Source organism: Salminus brasiliensis, chromosome 25 (genome assembly GCF_030463535.1).
Source record: "Salminus brasiliensis chromosome 25, fSalBra1.hap2, whole genome shotgun sequence".
NCBI classification, from domain to species: domain Eukaryota; kingdom Metazoa; phylum Chordata; class Actinopteri; order Characiformes; family Bryconidae; genus Salminus; species Salminus brasiliensis.
This window is the reverse complement of record NC_132902.1, coordinates 1,153,143-1,174,409: the sequence shown is the minus strand read 5'-3', so window position 1 is coordinate 1,174,409 and position 21,267 is coordinate 1,153,143. Positions and strand designations below refer to the sequence as shown.

General features: G+C 46.6%; 3 protein-coding genes across 3 annotated transcripts in view; all 3 read right to left on the bottom strand.

Moving 5' to 3' along the window:
* nab1a (NGFI-A binding protein 1a (EGR1 binding protein 1)) overlaps positions 1–21,267 on the bottom strand; it is a 130,692-nt gene that overhangs the window by 10,570 nt on the left and 98,855 nt on the right. The window lies entirely within an intron of this gene.
* slx9 (SLX9 ribosome biogenesis factor) lies at positions 2,411–14,562 on the bottom strand. Its single transcript, XM_072671026.1, has 6 exons — positions 14,351–14,562; positions 13,077–13,203; positions 7,107–7,175; positions 5,574–5,742; positions 4,613–4,681; positions 2,411–4,483 (listed from the first exon to the last, which is right to left on the bottom strand). The coding sequence occupies exons 1-6, from the start codon at positions 14,480–14,482 to the stop codon at positions 4,363–4,365; spliced, it is 687 nt and encodes a 228-aa protein (XP_072527127.1). The 5' UTR covers positions 14,483–14,562; the 3' UTR covers positions 2,411–4,362.
* The window catches only part of plcd4a (phospholipase C, delta 4a), a 17,143-nt gene continuing 14,052 nt past the window's right edge, over positions 18,177–21,267 (bottom strand). The window contains exons 14-15 of the mRNA XM_072671025.1: positions 20,019–20,168; positions 18,177–19,333 (exon numbers count right to left, since the gene is read on the bottom strand). Of these exons, the coding sequence (XP_072527126.1) occupies positions 19,242–19,333; positions 20,019–20,168 (242 nt within the window). The 3' untranslated portion in view covers positions 18,177–19,241. The remainder of the gene's footprint in view (positions 19,334–20,018; positions 20,169–21,267) is intronic.

The window sequence follows — 21,267 nt, the reverse complement described above, 5'->3', positions numbered from 1 at the left end:
CTGATTCATTTATAATAATAAACAAACACTCAAACATTAAGCATTAACAGCCTTTATGGGCAAATTAGCTCTGTTCGGTTCAACTTATGTGTTTTACAAGCAGAATAGATTACATTTACCACCCTGTTACACATTTATAAATGTTCATAGTAAAATAAAATAGATAAATGTATGTTTTTTTATAGCACTAACAAAAATCTACAGTACTAATCCACTAATCCAGTCCTTAGTATACATATATAAAAGTATATATAATCAAATACTGTGGTTAGTTACTTTAGATCTTATCCGCTATTTTTGCTATGTAACAAAATACATATTACATATATTATATAATATAGCAACAAAGACAAATAGTTATATAATATATATATATATACAAATTATCATACAACATGAATATTGTATGTATATATAAACACAAAAAATAGTTTTACAGAACATTTTTGACCATATTTTCTTTAAAACACAAATTAGGCCCATATCAGTTTAAAAAACAAAAAAACAAACAAAAAAAAAAAACAGGTGCCCAACGTGTCCAAATGTTTGTGGACACCCCTCCTAATGAATACATTGAGCTACTTTAAGCTGCACCCATTGCTGTGCACAGATGTGTGAGTGCAGCTTGCAGCCTGGAACGATGGCGGTGCTCCAGCCAGTACTTTTGGGATGGGATGAGTTGGTGATGAGTTGAGGATGATGAAGGTGGGGTGGTGATCATCGTCATCACCCAGCATCCTGACCTCACTGACACACGCTCTTGTCGCTCTTGAGTGCAATCAAAGACAGTAGAGACAGTTACTTCAACAGAAGCAGGATCAGGCGTCCCAATACTTTTGTCCACACAGCGTAGCTTAAGGGGTCGGGTCTCAGGGTCGGGTACAGAGTGCCGCAGAGCAGCTCATGTGCTTGCTCCACTGACACACGTCTCTCTCTCTCTGATGGTTTATTAATGAAAGCTAATGGTCTCTCGCCCTCCCTCCCTGCGCTGTATTGATTGCGTTTGCTTTGCTCATATATAATCCTTCAGAAGCCCAACAGGGCGGCAGGGCGGCCTGTCCCTCGCAGCCCTCCGACAGAGCTGAACCTCACTCTGCAGAGGGTTGAACCACAGGCTGGAGTTTACGCTCAAGCCTAAAAGGTGCGAATTCAAACCCTAAACCCTAAACCCTAACCCCTAAACATTTGTACGCCTTCATTTGGTACGTGAGCGTTTCCCAACATCTCTTAATCCCTCAGACTTTAGCGAACTTTCCACAATTCAACGTTCACACAACGCTAGCTGCCGTAGCCATGGCTAACTCAGCCACAGGGACTAGCTTAGCCACAACACCAACGACCATCTCGAGTTACCACAAAGTTACCACAGCAAACGCTAGCTAATCACATCAGCCACATAACTGGCAACCAGTTAGCTCAACTAGCGCTAGCTAGCCGACAATTTGTTACAGAACGACAATTTGTGCGCAGAGAACTGTGGGTAACCTAGGCCCAGGTAGGCTGCCTTTCTAGGCTGTATACGGTAAGGGTCCGTCCCTCCGGAACAGCCTTCTGAGACGCAGCGGCCGAGAAGCGTAGCCTAGCTTGGCTTCGGCCTGGGCCTAGGGACGCAGCTACGCTAGTTACATGAGGCGACTAGAAATCTGTGGACAGTCCAGCCCGAAGCAAAGTGAGGACATTAGGTCACCTCAAGTTAGCTGAACTAGCTAGCTGTGCTGGATTAGCTTCCTCTGTAGACGCACATGATACTGCATTGTTAGCAATGTTTTTTAGCCTCAATTTTTTCAGTTTTAGCGTCAAGTTTGCCTCTCTAAGGCGGAAGTTTGCGTTTTTTTTTAATTCATCCAAGCAGTTGGCAAAAAAAACATGAAACGTGAAAAATGCGGAAGTGGCCGAAATTAGGGAAGACTGTTCTTAGGGTACTTACAGATAGCTAGCTAGCTAGCAGTGATAATTGACAAAAAAATATATATTTAAAAAAATTTAGGGAACAAAGAGCAGTGTGGCAAACATGAGCGGCTAACTTTGCTAACGAGTGATTAGCTTGTTTCTGGCTGGTATTTTTTTTTACGTTAATGTTATTCTTAAAATGCGACTTTTTCTGTAATTTTTTCACTCTTTTCGTAATTTTTTTATTTATTGTCAATTTTAGCTAGCTAGCTAATCCAGCTGTATGTTGATGAGCTCTGCTCTGATTGGCCGCCCTGTACTGTAACAGAAGGCGAACGAGTCTCCAGTACAGCACATGAAAATCTGGGTAAATTAGCACCTTCCGACAACACGCTACCGAAAGTTCTTCTCAGGTTCCTCTCGCCTGTTTCCGAGCAGTGTTGCCATGGATATTCTCCCTGAGCGAGGGAGGCCAGGCGGCCCGAGAGGCGTTCAGAGAGACAGCAGTGGAGGCAGAGGGTTGAGCACAGTTCTTTTAATCGGGATCTGGAGTGAACACGAGGAGAACCCCGGGAAACCCAACATGGACTGACCGCTGCAAACTCTGACCGCTGGGCTCTTCTTTCTGGGATGTGTGCATCTCAGTGGGCTCTGCTCACGGACGAGGACCACCAGCCAACAGCCGTAGTCATGAGAACCAAAAGGAAGGTGGCCAACACACATGCACGTTTTATTAACACACCATCACTGTCTAGTACCTCATTTTGGAGCGTTTCTATTGGCAGTTCAATTGACATTTTGAAAGACGGACCAATAGAAATGGATCAAAATGGTCTGAAATCCATTGGATGTTTTTGATTGGTCTGTTGCTTGGTGTTGTATTATTATTATTTATTCACAAATTAACTGTGAATTTTATATACATTTATAGAATTAAATATTAAAAGAAGCAGTTCGGCGAAAAAATTACTTTTGCAAGATTTTGCTGACCCCAGATTCAGACGATCAGCCGAGACAAGTTCGGTATCGTAAGTGTGCTTCTTTAGTTTACAACGGAAGATGCTAGGCTAATGTTGCTAACAAACACTGGATTTGGACTGTCACCAAATTCGTCTATTTGCTTTACAATCCTCTGGAGACGCTACATTTAAAAAAAATCGTTTTTAACCAAAAAGCTTTTTTAAAACTAGGTCTGCACAATATTGAAAAAAAAATTTAAATAAATAATAATAATAATAATAGAGACGTCTACGTTTGGGGTTATAGAGTAAAGTAAGCTCAGAGGAGACGTCTACGTTTGGGTTTATAGAGTAAAGTCAGCTCTGAGGAGACGTCTACGTTTGGGTTTAAAGAGTAAAGTAAGCTCAGAGGAGACGTCTACGTTTGGGTTTATAGACTAAAGTAAGCAGTGTGGAGACGTCTACGTTTGGGTTTATAGACTAAAGTAAGCAGTGTGGAGACGTCTACGTTTGGGGTTATAGACTAAAGTAAGCAGTGTGGAGACGTCTACGTTTGGGGTTACAGACTAAAGTAAGCAGTGTGGAGACGTCTACGTTTGGGTTTCTAGAGTAAAGTAAGCTCTGTTGGGCGTCTATGTTTGGGTTTATAGACTAAAGTAAACAGTGTGGAGACGTCTACGTTTGGGTTTCTAGACTAAAGTAAGCTCTGTTGGGCGTCTATGTTTGGGTTTATAGACTAAAGTAAACAGTGTGGAGACGTCTACGTTTGGGGTTATAGACTAAAGTAAGCAGTGTGGAGACGTCTACGTTTGGGTTTATAGAGTAAAGTAAGCAGTGTGGAGACGTCTACGTTTGGGTTTATAGACTAAAGTAAGCAGTGTGGAGACGTCTACGTTTGGGTTTATAGAGTAAAGTAAACAGTGTGGAGACGTCTACGTTTGGGGTTATAGAGTAAAGTAAACAGTGTGGAGACGTCTACGTTTGGGGTTATAGACTAAAGTAAGCAGTGTGGAGATGTCTACGTTTGGGTTTATAGAGTAAAGTAAGCAGTGTGGAGACGTCTACGTTTGGGTTTATAGAGTAAAGTAAGCAGTGTGGAGACGTCTACGTTTGGGTTTATAGAGTAAAGTAAGCAGTGTGGAGACGTCTACGTTTGGGGTTATAGACTAAAGTAAGCAGTGTGGAGATGTCTACGTTTGGGTTTATAGACTAAAGTAAGGCAGGCACACACATAGATGAGATTGGTGACAGCTTAAGTCTCTTAGCGACGTTAGCCTAGCATCTCCCGTCGCAAACTAAAGAAGCTCACGTCGGATATGAAGCAGGTCTCGGTGATCAGTCATGTCGATCTGACCGTTCGCTGAACTGCCCCCTCAAAAGTCCTGACTGGGACGCTGGCCAGTTGGGTCCAGCCGGGACGGCGGGTCCAGCGTAGATTTGAGACACTGTTCGGGAGCAGTGGAGGGGTGGTGGTGGTGGTGGTGTGTGGGGAACAGTCTTGGGGGGTGGGTTGTTAACTCTGTTCATCTTCCTGTCTGAGGCGTTTCCTCAGGTGTTCTCCAATCGCTGCCAGCGGATTGGTCTTGAAGGCGGGGTTTTTCATGGCTTCGCTGAAGCGGGATGCTTCTGTCTCCCTGAGATCAAAACATAGACAATCATAAGCTCGAAAGCATCTCACACACACACACACACACACACACACACACACACACACACACTTTACAGATCAAACGTAATCAGTTTAGGTGGGAATTCTCTCTTACAGTAACTTCCTCTTCTGCGCAGGCTTCATCTGAGAGTAGTCTGTAGGCTCTGCTTTCTTCTTCACCACACTGAGAGAGAGAGAGAGAGAGAGAGAGAGAGAGAGAGAGAGAGAGAGAGAGAGGTCAGAACTCATTTCAGTGGATCCGTAATGTTACACACTTCAAACAATGCAGGAAAACAAGAGAAAAAGACTGGATACAAATAAGAAGATTAAATATGAAGCAGGAGGAGGAAAAAGGTGAATTAAAAAAATGAAAATTAAAAAGAATAAAAGAAAATATAAACTAAAAAGAAAAACACAAAAAGAAATAGAAAGAAAGAAAACGCAAAAGAAGCAAAAGAGAAATGAAAAACGAGAAAAAATGAAAAAGAAGAGAAATAAAGAAAAATGAAAAAAGAGAAAATAAATAAAAAAGAAAGATAAAAATAGAAAAGAGAAAAAGAAAAAAAGAAAAATGTATAAAAATAAAGAAACATACAGAGAAACATAAATAAAGAAAAAAAAAAGGGAAAGAAGAGAGAAAGAGAGGCAGAGACAGAGTTAGGAAGGCAGTTAATGGGTGTTTAATGCCGGGACAGTGCAAAGCGGAAAAGAGAGAGAGAGAGAGCGAGGGAGGAGAGAGAGCGCAGTGTTGCTGAGGGATTAAAGAGAAAAAATAGGTTAAGACCGACGTGTGTGTGTGTGTCCTTTAAGGTCTTCATTATTGTGTGTGTGTGTGTGTGTGTGTGTGTGTGTGTATACTCGCGCTGGTCTGTGTGTCAGAAACGAGTTCCGCTTCTTGATGAACTCTACGCGTCGTGTAAACAGGCCGGCCAACCAATCAGGGTGTGTTTAGACTGAGGGAGGATGAATGAGACCCAACTGGACTAAAACACACCAGTGCTCAGACAGGGGGACAGGACGAGCGAGAGAGTGAGGGGCGAGAGAGAGAGAGGGCGAGAGAGGCGTAGTTACTGTACCCTTTCTGTCTCCGGGCTGATGCGCTGCTGGCTGCTCGGACGGTGGGCAGGAGTTGGGTCAGTTCGGGCAGAGCGTCGGCAAGTACCCTCATATCCCCCACCACCGGCGTGGCCTTCCTGCGCTCCAGCGCCACCTGCTGCTCACGAGCCACCTTAATCGCGCTGACCTCTGTGCGTGCGCACACACACACACACACACACACACACACACACACACTGAATCATATCTAACCAAAACACAGACAGCACCAAATCTGGACTTCTCCAAACAGAGGTCACCTTATTACTCACTTACGGCCTACAGCCGGATTCTTAGACTATGATGACAGGATGTGAGTGTGTGTGTGTGTGTGTGTGTGTGTGTGTGTGTGTGTGTAAGTAAAAGAGAGTGTGTTGGCCAATTGAGCGTCTGAATCTGTAGTAATATTTGGAAGTAATGGAGGCAGTGGTCACTGCGGGCTCAGGAGCTGCGAATCCTGAGCCCTCCTGCTTAGCCATCAGCAGCCGGAGTCGGGGAGAGCACAACTGGGTGGGTAGGCGGCCCTCACGCCCTCTCCTTAAGGGATGTTGGCCGGCACAGGCGTCCGTTAGGTGGTGCGGTGAGGCCAGGGACCCGGCGACGTTGAAAAAGAGGCGGTGTCTGAATGGCCAGCTGCCAGACAACCCAGCCGTTTCCTAAACCCCGCCCAAATAGAGCGGATACCATACGAACCACCAGCACTGGCTGCACTGGCGCTCACCGTCCCGAACCCAGCCACAACTTAAACGCCGATCTTGGCCTTTTTTCCAGCCGCGCAACTGAGCCAACAGCGGACTCTCAGAGGTCAGCCAGGCCCCCACCCAACCCAGTGCTGTCCGCTGACCATGACGGCATCAAAAGCGATCGATACATTCTGCCCTCGTTCGTTTTAATAGCTGCGCGTCCTCCAGCGCTCCTGCGTCGGGTTGCAGAGAGTCAAAATCCCCATTAAGCCCTAATTATAATCACCCCGGGCCGGGCTAGTGTTACGCGGGGCATTGATTGGCTCCTCAGATTCGGTTTCCAATGAGCGCGGTTACGGGTAACGGAGGATCCTGCAGACACGGCGACACCGAGACGCATCAGGGAGGGGGGCAAGCGGCTGCTGAGTTACTGCACTAGTGAGAACACGGTAAAATACGCAGAATAATTCTTACAATTTATGAATCAAAATAATAATGTTACTAAAAACGTATAGATACAGCCTTATGCTGAGGTAGGGGTGCCTTCACATAGTTCCTTAAGGTGGAGGAACTGTGGGGGAACCTCTTAAGGTGCTTTTCGCGAACTGTAGAACCTCCAAAAGTAGAACCTCTAGTCCGTCAAGGCAATTCGGGGCTCTTCGGGCCGGTACGGTGCCACAAGGCTCACCTGCTGCCGTCTTCTCAGCCTATAGGACCACTCCGGGCCCTTTTACCACCCCCGTGGGCGCCCCCCAGAAGGGGATCTGCTGGTGCTGGTGCAGTGGCACAGTGGCACCAAAACAAAAATGCTAACGGTAAAGAGGTGCTCACTGTTTAGCCACCGCTGCCGTCGCTCCTTCATCTTCTCCTTCTTCGACTGCTGTTTCTTCTCCTCTCTACCTGGATGAGGGGAAAAAACAAACAAACAAACAAACAAACAAACAAAGATGTAAATATCGTATATATTTACATTAATATAACTTTATTCAACATATCGGGACAGAACGGACATGCAGAGTCCGCTTCCCCAGACCCACAACATTCAAGTGCTGTTAGCTTTGTGCTAACGTAACATTAGAATCCCATAGGGAGGCTAGCAGAAAGTAGCATTAAGCATTTCTGCCCACATTATTTAGCCGTACACTAGACGGCAACCGTGCGTGTGTGTGTGTGTGTGTGAGACTGGAGACGATAGCATGTTAGCAGCTGGCTGTGTGTGTGTAGTGATTAGCGTGGTGTGTGTTATTGTAGCTGTGTGTGGAACTTCCTGCTCCCGGATGGAGCTGCCCTATCAGCCACAGCAGCCTGCGAGCCTGAGCACCGGCACCACAGCACAGGATGTGTGTGTGTGTGTGTGTGTGTGTGTGTGTGTGTGTGTGTGTGTGTTTTTTGCATTATTTTAAAACAACAAAAGATCAAAAGTGTGTGTCAAACAGTGAGAGAGGCTATCTGTGGTCAGTGTGTAGGTGTGTGTGTGTGTGTGTGTATTCGATCATGCAGCCCTGGACATAGGTTCTGTATTGCAGCCCAGTGGACAGTCTACTAGTGTGTGTGTGTGTGTGTGTGTGTGTGTGTGTGTGTGTGTGTGTGTGTGTGGAAAAGATAACGCAGTTCCCACGCCGGCCCTGAGAGTGGACGCCTTGATGTCCAATCGGTGGAAAAGCCCAGCACTTGGATAAAGGTGATGTTAAGGAAACAAAAACACACACACACACACACACACACACACACACACACACACACACACATCATATCAGAAAAACAGCCCCAGTTAAAACAGTGGTCAGATCCAGTTCGGGGCCCAAAGACCATCAACACCCTAATCATTAGCTAGCTAAGGCTAGCGACCTTAGCCCCCCCATACGTAGTAGCCGGCGTGTGAAGCTTAGCTTCAGTATTTTCACGCTAGAGCTTCCAGGCTAATGTAGCGAACCAGAGATGGTAACATTTACCTCAGCAATTAGCACGATGCTAACTTTATACATTTAGCAGACACTCTTCTCCAGCACAGTCACCTGCTGAGGTAAAAGCTACCATTCCTAAGCTAGCCAAGACATCTCCATTAAACTCACCAATGCGCTAACTGCTGAGGTAAAAGCTACCACTCCTTAGCTAGCCAAGACATCTCCATTAAACTCACCAATGCGCTAACTGCTGAGGTAAAAGCTACCACTCCTTAGCTAGCCAAAATATCTCCATTCACCAGCAATCTCTGTAAGATTGTTACCATTGCGTAGCTACTTTTACCTCAACAATTAGCACAGTGCTAATTTCACCTAGCGTCCACTTATTTAAAACCGTTCAGTAAATCTCAGTGAGGGGGCTTTTCGTTTCTATTCTTTGAGACCACCAAAGCACCATTTTTGAAAACATTGTTAGCAATTATTAGCAACTATGAACAGCAACGAACTTCCATATGTTTGTATTCTTTGTATTACTGAACACCTCCACACGGTTCGAGGAGCTTGAGGTCATTAAGGAAGGCCGTTAGCACCATGCTAACGGCTGGTAAGGCTTAAGTGTCCGTTATTTTGCTACGTTTAGCAGCTTAGCTTCAGTGGAAAACTAAAGCAGCAAACTTCAGACAGCAATTACGCCTTAGCCGAGGTAAAATGAGACCGGGTTAGCCTCAGCGCCACTCCGAAGCCTCGTGGGAGTAGATGGAGTTCAATCTCTTGGCAGTGATCGATTTCACGCCACTCAGACGGCACAACAATACTTTCCTCAGCTTAAACACACTGCCATCGAAACCAGTGGGCGTTTAGCGGCGTAGCGGTAACGTTAGCTGATTATTCGTCAGCAAAAGTTAAGCAGTTTCACCGTTAGACATTTATTACCCTCAAAAGCAGAGCTATAACCCACATATTACAAGGCTCGTATTCTAATTCATTTTTTTCCTGAGGGATTAAAAACAAAAAAAAGGTTTAACCAATTTGATTTATATGTAAATGAGCTCTGATCTGATTGGTAAATTAAGTACATTTAAAACAGGCTTTTTAAAAAAGTTTTGTTAGCATAGTTAAACTGCTTGGACCACAGAGCCAACCGGAAGGTTCTAGAGTCATTTTCCCACGATGTGGTTACTTTAAGACGTCTGGTTCCATTCACCGCCACTGTGAGCGATTCCGATTCGTTCCGATTCTCCATCTGCAGAAGGATTCACACCAAATCCACTCGGAACGACTTTGTTTACATAAAGAAAATTTTAATGATGACATTTCTGAAGAAAAAAAATTGTGGTGTAATTTCCCTTTAAATAGCTGTAACGACAACAGCCAGGATGCTACCGGTTAAAACCGCCACTGTGGCAATCATTACAGACAATACAGCTCGTTAGCGCATTCCCAGCGGTCAAGAGCCCGATAGCTGCAGGGCCACAGCTACAACCACCATCATCTTCATCATCAGCAGCTAATTAAGTCAATCAGCGCTAAAGAACGTGAACCGTACCACTGCTGCTTTTAATTACCGACTTGATTGGAGATTAACGAGCTCAGACACTACGGCCTAACGAGATGACCAGCCACGGTGAGCGGTCAGCCTTCCATCAGCTTTAGGGGACGGTTGGGAGCGACGCCTGGAGGATCAGAGTCTGAGCAGTAGAGACCAGAGGCGGAGCCTCATTTTGTAGACACGCCCCCTTCTCCCAGGCCGAGCCTCGGTGTCTCCGGGCGCATTCCTTAAACGGTTAAGACGTAAAAACAGAGTCATTCAGGGTGGGTCTGGTGTTAATGGGATGTCTGTGGAGAACCACTGAGAAGAACCAATCCTCAAAAGGAGAACCTCTCCAACAGCGTTAGGGAGAATCACTAAGAGGAACCAAGACTCAAAGGGAGAACCTCTCTAACAGCGTTAGGAAGAACCACTAAGAGGAACCAAGACTCAAACAGAGAACCTCTAAGAGCAGGAGAAAGAACAAAGACTAAAACGGAGAACCTCCCTAAAAGCATGATGATGAACCACTGAGTAGAACCAAGATTTATAAGAAGACCTCCCTGAAAACCACTGAGGGGAACCAAGACTCAAAGGGAGAACCTCTAAGAGCATGATGGAGAATGACTGAGTAGAACCAAGATTCAGAAGAAGACCTCCCTGATACATGAGGAAGAACCTCAGAGGAACCAAGACTCTAAGAACCCAAGAACCTCTGAGAGCATGGGAAAGAACAGAGAAGAACAAAAGACTCAAACGCAGAACCTTTCTAAAAGCATCAGGAAGAACCCCAGAGAAGAACCAAGACTCAAAGGGAGAACCTCTTAGAGCATGATGAAGAACGCCCGAGTAGAACCAAGATTCAAAAGAGGACCTCTCTGAAAACATGAGTAAGAACCTCAGAGAGGAACCAAGACTCACAATGAGAACCTCCAAGAGCCTGAGAAAGAATGGAGAACAACAAAAGTCTCAAACGCAGAACCTTCCTAAAAGCATGAGGAAGTACCACTGAGCAGAACCAATCCTCAAAGGAGAACCTCCCCAAAAGCATGAGTAGGAACTAAGACTCAGGAGGAGAACCACCAAAAGGAACCACGGACAAATTTCAGGCTTCTAGATAACCACTACTACCATCACCACGTTCTAGATAACCGATGGTTTGGGCCTGATGCTAACTGGTGGGATATACGCTTCCATTATTTGTTAGCGACATTAGCTTCACAGGCAGAAACGGAGAGCCAGACTCTGAACACGCCTCGGCAGACGGTCGCAGAACCACCGCTTTAAGGAGAGGAGGCGCGACGCAGCAGTGAAGATGGAGACAGCGATGGATCCCTCCTCCACCACCCGCAGCAGCAAAAACAGGCATGTTCAATGTGCTGTAGCAGCGCGATAGCATCTCCACCAGCCCACTGCAACCCAAGCTCAGCCTGCAGCCCTCCTCCCCCACCCCTTCACACCACATCCTGCCCACCGCGGGTATCCACTTCCAAAAGCTGGCAGAAATGGACACGGCTCAATTAGGGATGGACAGAACATTCCATCTGCCTCCATCTAGCCCCCCCCACCCCCCCGGCGGGGGTTAAGAAGGTGGTTTTTCGGGGTCGAGGCGAGACACCGATACCTCCGATTAAAGATCCCGTCCTGTCAAAGCAGAGGCGCAGGCGCATCGACCCGGCGCTGGATGAAACGCAAGGGGGGGGGGGGGGGGGGGGGGGGTGTACAATTCCACCGACTTCTCATCCAGTGTGTGAGATGAACTCATGAGGGTCTCACCAAGGTCTACTGAAAGAAGCCCACCCCCCCCATCCCACACTAGATTGGCAGCTTAAACCAATCAATAAAAGGTCATGACCGACACATAAACCTCTGACCCATCACACGTGCAGTGACCTGGTTTAGACCCGGGGGGAAACCGGGCAAACGGGACTAAAGGACAAGAAGCTCCTCAGCTGTCAGGACTGCCCACGTCAGAGGGTGATTACTGGACAGCTGGCCGTTTTGGTCCACTGTGCAGAAAACCATCACACCATGCCTAGCGGCCTACCGATCGCCCATCGCCCAGCCTCCTGGCCTCCCCATCGCCCATCGCCATGCCTCCTGGCCTCCCCATCGCCCATCGCCATGCCTCCTGGCCTCCCCATCGCCCATCGCCATGCCTCCTGGCCTCCCCATCGCCCATCGCCATGCCTCCTGGCCTCCCCATCGCCATGCCTCCTGGCCTCCCCATCGCCATGCCTCCTGGCCTCCCCATCGCCATGCCTCCTGGCCTACCCATCGCCATGCCTCCTGGCCTACCCATCGCCCATCGCCATGCCTCCTGGCCTACCCATCGCCCATCGCCATGCCTCCTGGCCTACCCATCGCCATGCCTCCTGGCCTACCCATCGCCATGCCTCCTGGCCTACCCATCGCCATGCCTCCTGGCCTACCCATCGCCATGCCTCCTGGCCTACCCATCGCCATGCCTCCTGGCCTACCCATCGCCATGCCTCCTGGCCTACCCATCGCCATGCCTCCTGGCCTACCCATCGCCCAACGCCATGCCGCCAACATGCCTCCTGACCTACCGAACGCCTGCCACGCCACTGGCCTACCAATCACAGAGTGGCCTACTGACCTACATCCGATTGACCTACTAATCACCGTCCATCCGACTGATCACGGTCTATCCAACTGACCTACTGATCACCGTCCATACCACCCCCCCCCCATCCCCCGTCTCTTCACTCTTTCCCAATCTTGCTCTTTTTTTTTTTTGCTCTTTCTTTGGCGCTTGCTCATGCTCTCTCTCTCTCTCACACACACACACACACACACACACACACACACACACACACACACACACACACACTGTGTGAAGGGCAGTCGTGCTGAGATGCAGCTGAACTATTTCACGCATCAGTTATTTATACTGCAGAGGAGCTAAGAATAGAGCAGCAGTGCTTTACCAACCCCAATACACTCTCACACACTGCCAGCGCGCACACACACACACACACACACACACACACACACACACACACACAGTAAGTAACAACCGTGGCCACTTTATTAGAAACAGCTCTTACTATAAAGATGCACTAGGTCTATGAGCACCCTTCAGGTTCTGACCGGCTCCTGACCCGCTGTCATTAGGGTGGTGGTGGCCAACATAAGCCCATAAGAGCTACGTCACCCCACTGCCTGTTATCTGACCTAGCCGAGGTTCCGGCCACTTTATCGGAAACCTTGCATCATCATGAAGCCACAGCGTTACTAAAGAGGACCACTGTCCCGATGTTTACTGAATATCTGGGTTGGTGCTGCCATCTAGTGGCTAAACTGTAACAGCGCCTCATTACCTGAAGCCCACCCGTCACCTCTCACCTTTGCGCTCCTCTCCTGCGGGCTTGGTGGGCTGGACCGGTGGAGGGTCATCGACTTTCAGGGTCTGCACCAGAACCTCGGGGCTGATTTTGGTACCAGCAAATATTCCTTTCGGGAAGTTAAAGGCCTGTCGGAGAGAAGGAGCACTTTATTAGAAACACCCAGCCTTGTGTTTCCACTCACTGGCCACTTTATTAGAAACACCCAGCCTTGTGTTTCCACTCACTGGCCACTTTATTAGAAACACCCAGCCTTGTGTTTCCACTCACTGGCCACTTTATTAGAAACACCCAGCCTTGTGTTTCCACTCACTGGCCACTTTATTAGAAACACCCACCTTGTGCTTCCACTCACTGGCCACTTTATTGGAAACCCCAGCTTTGTGTTTCCACTCACTGGCCACTTTATTGGAAACACCCAGCCTTGTGTTTCCACTCACTGGCCACTTTATTGGAAACACCCAGCCTTGTGTTTCCACTCACTGGCCACTTTATTGGAAACACCCAGCCTTGTGTTTCCACTCACTGGCCACTTTATTGGAAACCCCAGCCTTGTGTTTCCACTCACTGGCCACTTTATTAGAAACACCCACCTTCAGCTTCCACTCACTGGCCACTTTATTGGAAACCCCAGCCTTGTGTTTCCACTCACTGGCCACTTTATTGGAAACACCCACCTTCTGCTTCCACTCACTGGCCACTTTATTAGAAACCCCTACTACCTTGAGCTTCCACTCACTGGCCACTTTATTGGAAACACCCAGCCTTGTGTTTCCACTCACTGGCCACTTTATTGGAAACACCCAGCCTTGTGTTTCCACTCACTGGCCACTTTATTGGAAACCCCAGCTTTGTGCTTCCACTCACTGGCCACTTTATTGGAAACCCCAGCTTTGTGTTTCCACTCACTGGCCACTTTATTAGAAACCCCTACTACCTTGAGCTTCCACTCACTGGCCACTTTATTGGAAACACCCAGCCTTGTGTTTCCACTCACTGGCCACTTTATTGGAAACACCCAGCCTTGTGTTTCCACTCACTGGCCACTTTATTGGAAACCCCAGCTTTGTGCTTCCACTCACTGGCCACTTTATTAGAAACCCCAGCTTTGTGTTTCCACTCACTGGCCACTTTATTAGAAACACCCACCTTCAGCTTCCACTCACTGGCCACTTTATTAGAAACACCCACCTTCAGCTTCCACTCACTGGCCACTTTATTAGAAACCCCAGCCTGGGAATGATCGGTTCCACCCCTCCTGGAGAACCTGGTTACCTTCAGGTCCTGGTGGATCCCCGCTGGTCCAGCTGCCTGTATCTCCAGCCCGGTCCCGGAGCCGCTCTCCGCCTCCAGCCGCACGGCTCCGTGGTGGAGCTTCTGCCGCACGCGCTTGATTTTGCCCACCATTTCTGCCTCGAAGTCCCGCTTTAATGGTGGACTGTTTTGGTAGCTGCTCTCACATGTTGCTGTGGGTGCGACGCCCAAAAGCGTCCGGCCGGGGGAAACGGGGCAGACAACTTCGGTTCCAGGCCGGCGCGCATCAAAGGAATGACGTCATTTATTTGTTGTTTTTATTATTATTATTATTATACATTAGTATTTTATTTACATATACACTAAAACATGCATATCATATTTTCTTTCTTTCTTTATTTAAAATATTATTAATACCTATAATAACTATACGCCATATGGACAAAAGTATTGGGACACATCCTCAGGGGTATTTAAAAAAAAAAAGAGCTGATCCTGCTTCTGTTGGAGTGACTGTCTCTACTGTCCAGAGAAGAAGACTTTCTACTAGATTTTGGAGGAGGAGGAGCATTGCTGTGAGGGTTTGATTGCATTCAGCCACACAAGCATTACTGAGGTCAGGATATTGGACGATGATCACCACCGGTCCACCACCTCATCCTTTTCAGCTCATCCCATACAAACGTTTAGCAGGCATGGTGCCAATAGGTTGATGTTTATGATCCAGATGGTCCTATTCTATTGGCAGTACTTCTCTACAGGAAGTGTCAGCAATGGGTGTAGCTTAAAGTAAGGGGTGTCCACAAACATTTGGACATAGAGTGTATCTACAGTAGTCGTGGACAGTCACGGTTCGAGCTGCTCGCCATCGGCAGCCGGAGTCTGAGGGAGCACAACCGGCCCTGCTCTCTGACGTCACGTCACTCCTTGGTGTCTATTAGCTGGTTGTATCAGAGCAGGGGAGATGCTAGTGTGCCCCCTAGTGTTTGTTGGGGACATTGCTAGCGATAGGGGGAGTTCACATGAATGGGGATTGGGTAATTAGCCCCCCAAAAATGGGGTAAAATTAGAAGTACATATACGAGACTGTATCCCTTATTTTTACCCCATGGTGTCATGATAGCATGATGTCATAATTATAGTTATATAACAACAATATGTAGTTATATCAAAAAATGAGTCTGTAGAAGAAAGAATTTACTCAAATTGGTCTTTATTCTGGGGTGAACGTGGCAAAAGAATAAATGCAAAGTCTGTCAAAATACATACAATTTACATTCGTACAAACAGGATTGGGGGAAAATATCGCTAGATTTTTATCGCTAGGTCTAGAGATAATAAAAATGAAAGTCCAGAAAGTACAAATCCACCCCAGGAAATTTGTTCCAGCTTATCCTAGCCTAGCCTCACAGTTAGCTTAGCTTTACAGCTAAAAAAATCCACCCCAGTATTTTTTGCGCCAGCGGCCTGGACAGCTCTGCTGCAGCTTAGCTTAGCTTAGCCTCACAGTTAGCTTAGCTTTACTGTGAAAACCCACCCTGGGATTTTGTGCAAACTGCCTGGGCAGCCCGGCCGCATCTTAGCTTAGCTTAGCTTAGCTTAGCTTAGCTTGGCTTGGCTTCACAGTAAAAATCCATTTTTGTTCCATCTTATCCTAGCCTAGCCTCACAGTTAGCTTAGCTTTCCAGCTAAAAACAAATGCCCCAGGATTTTAGCTTCACTGTGAAAATTCTAAGCTTAGCTTATCTTAGCTTAGCTTCACAGTAGAAATCCTTTTCTTTCTAAAAACTTAGCTTAGCCTCACAGTTAGCTTAGCTTCACAGCCGCCTGGAAGAAAAGCTGGGGTGGATTTTAACTTTCTGGACCTGAATTTCTTGAAGTCTCGTCGGGACACGGAATACGACTAACGTACAAATTAACGAACAGCGGAGAGGAGAGTCTTGGGTCATATGCAACGGGAAGTACGACAAAAGCACAAGGGTATAAAAATAATACTAATATTAACCAGCAGCATAAATACGGTATAAAAAAAAGGATAGCAGGCAAATCATCAGAAACAACAATCTGTCCCCTCCTATGATCTAATAAATAAATAAATAATTAAATACATAAATACATAAATGAACCCAGTAGATTCAGCATTCCGCTACTTTGCACATTGTGCATTGCCCCGCCCCTTTTTGGACAAAAACAGTCGCTCGAATTTGACAGGCGGTCTAAAGAGAAGAACTCCCTGCTGATTTGCAGCCAGTAGGAGTCTGAAACCTTCGGCCAGCCGGTGCCAACGATTACATCACGTAGTTGCCGGGCAACGATCAGCACCGTTTATATAGATCGAAAAAATGACAGAAATAGGGGCTGGTGAGCGTCAAAGTGGACGAACGACCACGTTTACCCGTTTTATCAAACTGAATCAATGGCTAATTGATCTCCCATAGTTTTATTACCATGGCAATTAGCGTAGCATTTAGCCTCACTTCGAGTCGACATGGCGACAATCAGGACATGACAAATCCCCTCAGGGAACAGAGAGGAGAGGCCAAGCTGTGGTTCCTACGTTCCAACAAATCAGGGGGAACCCAGCTAGGTGCAGCCAGTTCTGGCGAGCTAGCTGTTAGCTAGCGCTAGCACTAATGCTAACGCTAACTCAAACCAGGTTCCAGGTTCTGCTCTTTCAGTGTCACCAGCGTCAGCATTCACCACCCTGGCTTTCAACATCAGGGCCGTTGACTTTAGCGTCATTAGCTAGCCTTGCCCACAGTTGACCGTCCCCCTGCTCTCTGTGGACGGCCTGAAGCCCCAGGTCTCTCCTCTTGCTGTCCTCCGCTCTTTGGGGACGTCAAGAACATGGTGGACCAGGGTTTGCTTGATTGCTGGATGAGCATTAAGCCATGCAGCAGCTGTGGTCTGTGGTCGGGACGCTTTAAATTTTCACCGGCTCTCCTCCAGTGTCCGTAACTGAGCCTTTTGCAGTCGGTCAGGCCGGCGGTGTAATGGACCCCATTAGCCTGCCTTCATGCCCATACTGTCACTCCAAACAATGTGCGGTAAACGCTGCTAAACCACGCCCCTCGTTTTCTGTTTACATTCAAACGGATTAACTCGGGACGTCCGATACAGTTATTTTGACTGGTCTTGTCCCCGATCTGATCAGAGTTCCCTACTGCTACTAAGGAGTATCGGCTGATTCCGATGTGATCTGATCCGATCCGATCTTTGTGTTTGTGAATTCAAACGGATTAACTCGGGACGTCCCAATCTGGTTATTTTGACTGGTCTTGTCCCCAATCTGATTCGAGTTCCCTACTGCTACTAATGAGTATCGGCTGATTCCGATCTGATCTGATCCGATCTTTGTGTTTGTGAATTCAAACGGATTAACTCGGGACGTCCCAATCTGGTTATTTTGACTGGTCTTGTCCTCAATCTGATTCGAGTTCCCTACTGCTACTAATGAGTATCGGCTGATTCCGATCTGATCTGATCCGATCTTTGTGTTTGTGAATTCAAACGGATTAACTCGGGACGTCCCGATCTGTTTTTTTGACTGGTCTTGTCCCCAATCTGATTCGAGTTCCCTACTGCTACTAATGAGTATCGGCTGATTCCGATCTGATCTGATCCGATCTTTGTGTTTGTGAATTCAAACGGATTAACTCGGGACGTCCCAATCTGGTTATTTTGACTGGTCTTGTCCCCAATCTGATTCGAGTTCCCTACTGCTACTAATGAGTATCGGCTGATTCCGATCTGATCTGATCCGATCTTTGTGTTTGTGAATTCAAACGGATTAACTCGGGACGTCCCGATCTGTTTTTTGACTGGTCTTGTCCCCAATCTGATTCGAGTTCCCTACTGCTGCTAATGAGTATCGGCTGATTCCGATGTGATCCGATCTTTGTGTTTGTGAATCAAACGGATTAACTCGGGACGTCCCAATCTGGTTATTTTGACTGGTCTTGTCCCCAATCTGATTCGAGTTCCCTACTGCTACTAATGAGTATCGGCTGATTCCGATCTGATCTGATCCGATCTTTGTGTTTGTGAATTCAAACGGATTAACTCGGGACGTCCCGATCTGTTTTTTTGACTGGTCTTGTCCCCAATCTGATTCGAGTTCCCTACTGCTGCTAATGAGTATCGGCTGATTCCGATGTGATCCGATCTTTGTGTTTGTGAATCAAACGGATTAACTCGGGACGTCCCAATCTGGTTATTTTGACTGGTCTTGTCCCCAATCTGATTCGAGTTCCCTACTGCTACTAATGAGTATCGGCTGATTCCGATCCGATCCGATCCGATCTTTGTGTTTGTGAATTCAAACGGATTAACTCGGGACGTCCCGATCTGTTTTTTTTGACTGGTCTTGTCCCCGATCTGATTCGAGTTCCCTATTGTATTGTGAGTATTGGTTGATCCGATCCGATCCGATCTTTGAGTTTGTGTAAATAACCCAGCCCCACAGTTTAGAGCAGATGAGCTGCTAATTAATACTGAAGTAAAATCCTTAGTTCTAAGGTTCTATAGGTTCTATAAAGAGACATTCCGGGCCTGGGTTTGGCTGAGACGCAGCACTGCCCTCACTCCGGAGGGTCGCAGGACGGTCATGGGACCCGCAGTAAGTCAGTAGCCTGCACCTCAAAGTCTAAAATCTACACCTGGAACAGAGACAGGACGAGACACGGTAGGATGGGACAAGTCAGACGAGAGGACACATTGGACACATTGGACACTGAAGCATTATTCTAATAGTTCCAAAAATAAATACAGCAATAAAATTTGGCGCGCTAGTCCTCATTCCGCCGGATACCTCCGTCACTCCCGCAGAACCGACCTGTGCTAGTTACGGGACACCGTCTACCTTAGCTACTGTGGTCATTGGGAAGACACTGTTTCCGCCCATAAGCAGGTGCTAGGTTCCTTCTTTGATCCTGATGTGAACGAAGAGCGAGGACGGCGGGATGCTGGTGCCATCTTTCGACAGGAGGTGGATGTGACGATATCCTGAAACACACAAACAGGACAACATGAGCTGGACGCCATATAAGCCGACGACTGTCCACTAGCCATAGCGCTAACAAGCTAATTAAGATCTGAGAGCTTTGTAAAGGGTGGACAAAGGATTGCTGGTTCGTGCACCGGGTCTTGCTGCCCGCCTGCCATCAGCAGCCGGAGCCTGAGAGAGCACAACTGGCCAAACTGGCTACCCGGCGCTTTCCGGTGGCAGTTTGGGAGGCGTGGCTGGTTGCATCATTAAATGTGATTGGAGGAGGGGGGGGGGGTGCTATCGAGTGGGATGGGTTAGTGGGTAATTGTAATATATACAGTAACGGAACTGTGGACCACTGGGGTGTCCAAACTTTTGCATGCCACTGCATATATTAGCAGTGGTTTAGCACATTAGCACATTCACATGTGCCTGAGCTTTGCTCTCGGAGCCGTTGATTGACAGCTCGGATATGTGCGATTCATCCAATCACGCGATGAAAACCCGAGACTGTAAAACCCAGAGCTGGAGGATCAGACCGGGGCTGTGAGATTAGACTCGCCGCTGGTCTCGGTGTACAGAACCTGATCAAATCCATGTCACCGAATTCTTCGGGACGTCAGAAGCTGGAGGCAGGTCCTCAGAGCAGGTTAGGCACTGGAGGAAGAAGCTCCACCTGCAGCTCCACCTGCTTCTCAGTACCTTGCTGTAAGCAGGAGAAAGGCAGCGTGTACTGTCCTATGAAGTCGTTCTTGGAGGTCTTGTCATGGTCCTCCACCACGAAGCGAACCAGAGCCAGTTCAGGAACGTGGAGGATGAAGGTCAGGGTTTCGTGCCACATGGGGTTAAAGCCTGCAGAGATAACGAGGAGTTACCGGCACGACTACTAATACTTATACTGACACTAACACTACTACTAACACTACTACTAACACTTACACTACTACTAACACTACTAATACTAATACTGACACTACTACTAAGACTAACATTAACACTAACACTACTACTAACACTAACATTAACATTACTAACACTAACACTACTACCACTAACACTACTACTAACACTACTAATACTAATACTGACACTACTACTAAGACTAACATTAACACTAACACTACTACTAACACTAACATTAACACTAACACTACTACTAACACTAACATTAACCTTAACACTAACACTGACACTACTACTAACACTAACATTAACATTAACACTTAACACTAACACTGACACTACTACTAACACTGACACTACTACTAACACTAACATTAACATTAACATTAACACTAACACTGATACTACTACTAACACTGACACTACTACTAACACTAACATTAACATTAACATTAACACTTAACACTAACACTGACACTACTACTAACACTGACACTACTACTAACACTAACACTACTACTAACACTAACATTAACATTAACATTAACACTAACACTGATACTACTACTAACACTAACACTACTACTAACACTAACATTAACATTAACATTAACACTAACACTGATACTACTACTAACACTGACACTACTACTAACACTAACATTAACATTAACATTAACACTTAACACTAACACTGACACTACTACTAACACTGACACTACTACTAACACTAACATTAACCTTAACACTAACACTGATACTACTACTAACACTAACACTAACATTAACATTAACACTAACACTGATACTACTACTAACACTGACACTACTACTAACACTTACGCTACTACTAATACCAACACTAACACTAATACTAATACCAACACTAACACTAATACTAACACTACTAGTAATACTAATACTAACACTTAAACTAATAATACTACTAACACTACTACTAACACTAACACTGGTACTAACACTGGTACTAATATTAACACTAACACTGGTACTAACACTAGTATCAACACTGGTACTAACACTAGTA

What these genes read in the sequence shown, in the direction of transcription:
- slx9 (XM_072671026.1), bottom strand. Translation starts at nt 14,482, where the DNA reads ATGGTGGGCAAAATCAAGCGCGTGCGGCAGAAGCTCCACCACGGAGCC. An exon ending in CGCAGGAGAGGAGCGCAAAG is followed by an intron (nt 7,176 to 13,076) that starts GTGAGAGGTGAC and finishes CCCCTCATCCAG; the next exon opens with GTAGAGAGGAGAAGAAACAG. An exon ending in ACGGCAGCGGTGGCTAAACA is followed by an intron (nt 5,743 to 7,106) that starts GTGAGCACCTCT and finishes GCGCACGCACAG; the next exon opens with AGGTCAGCGCGATTAAGGTG.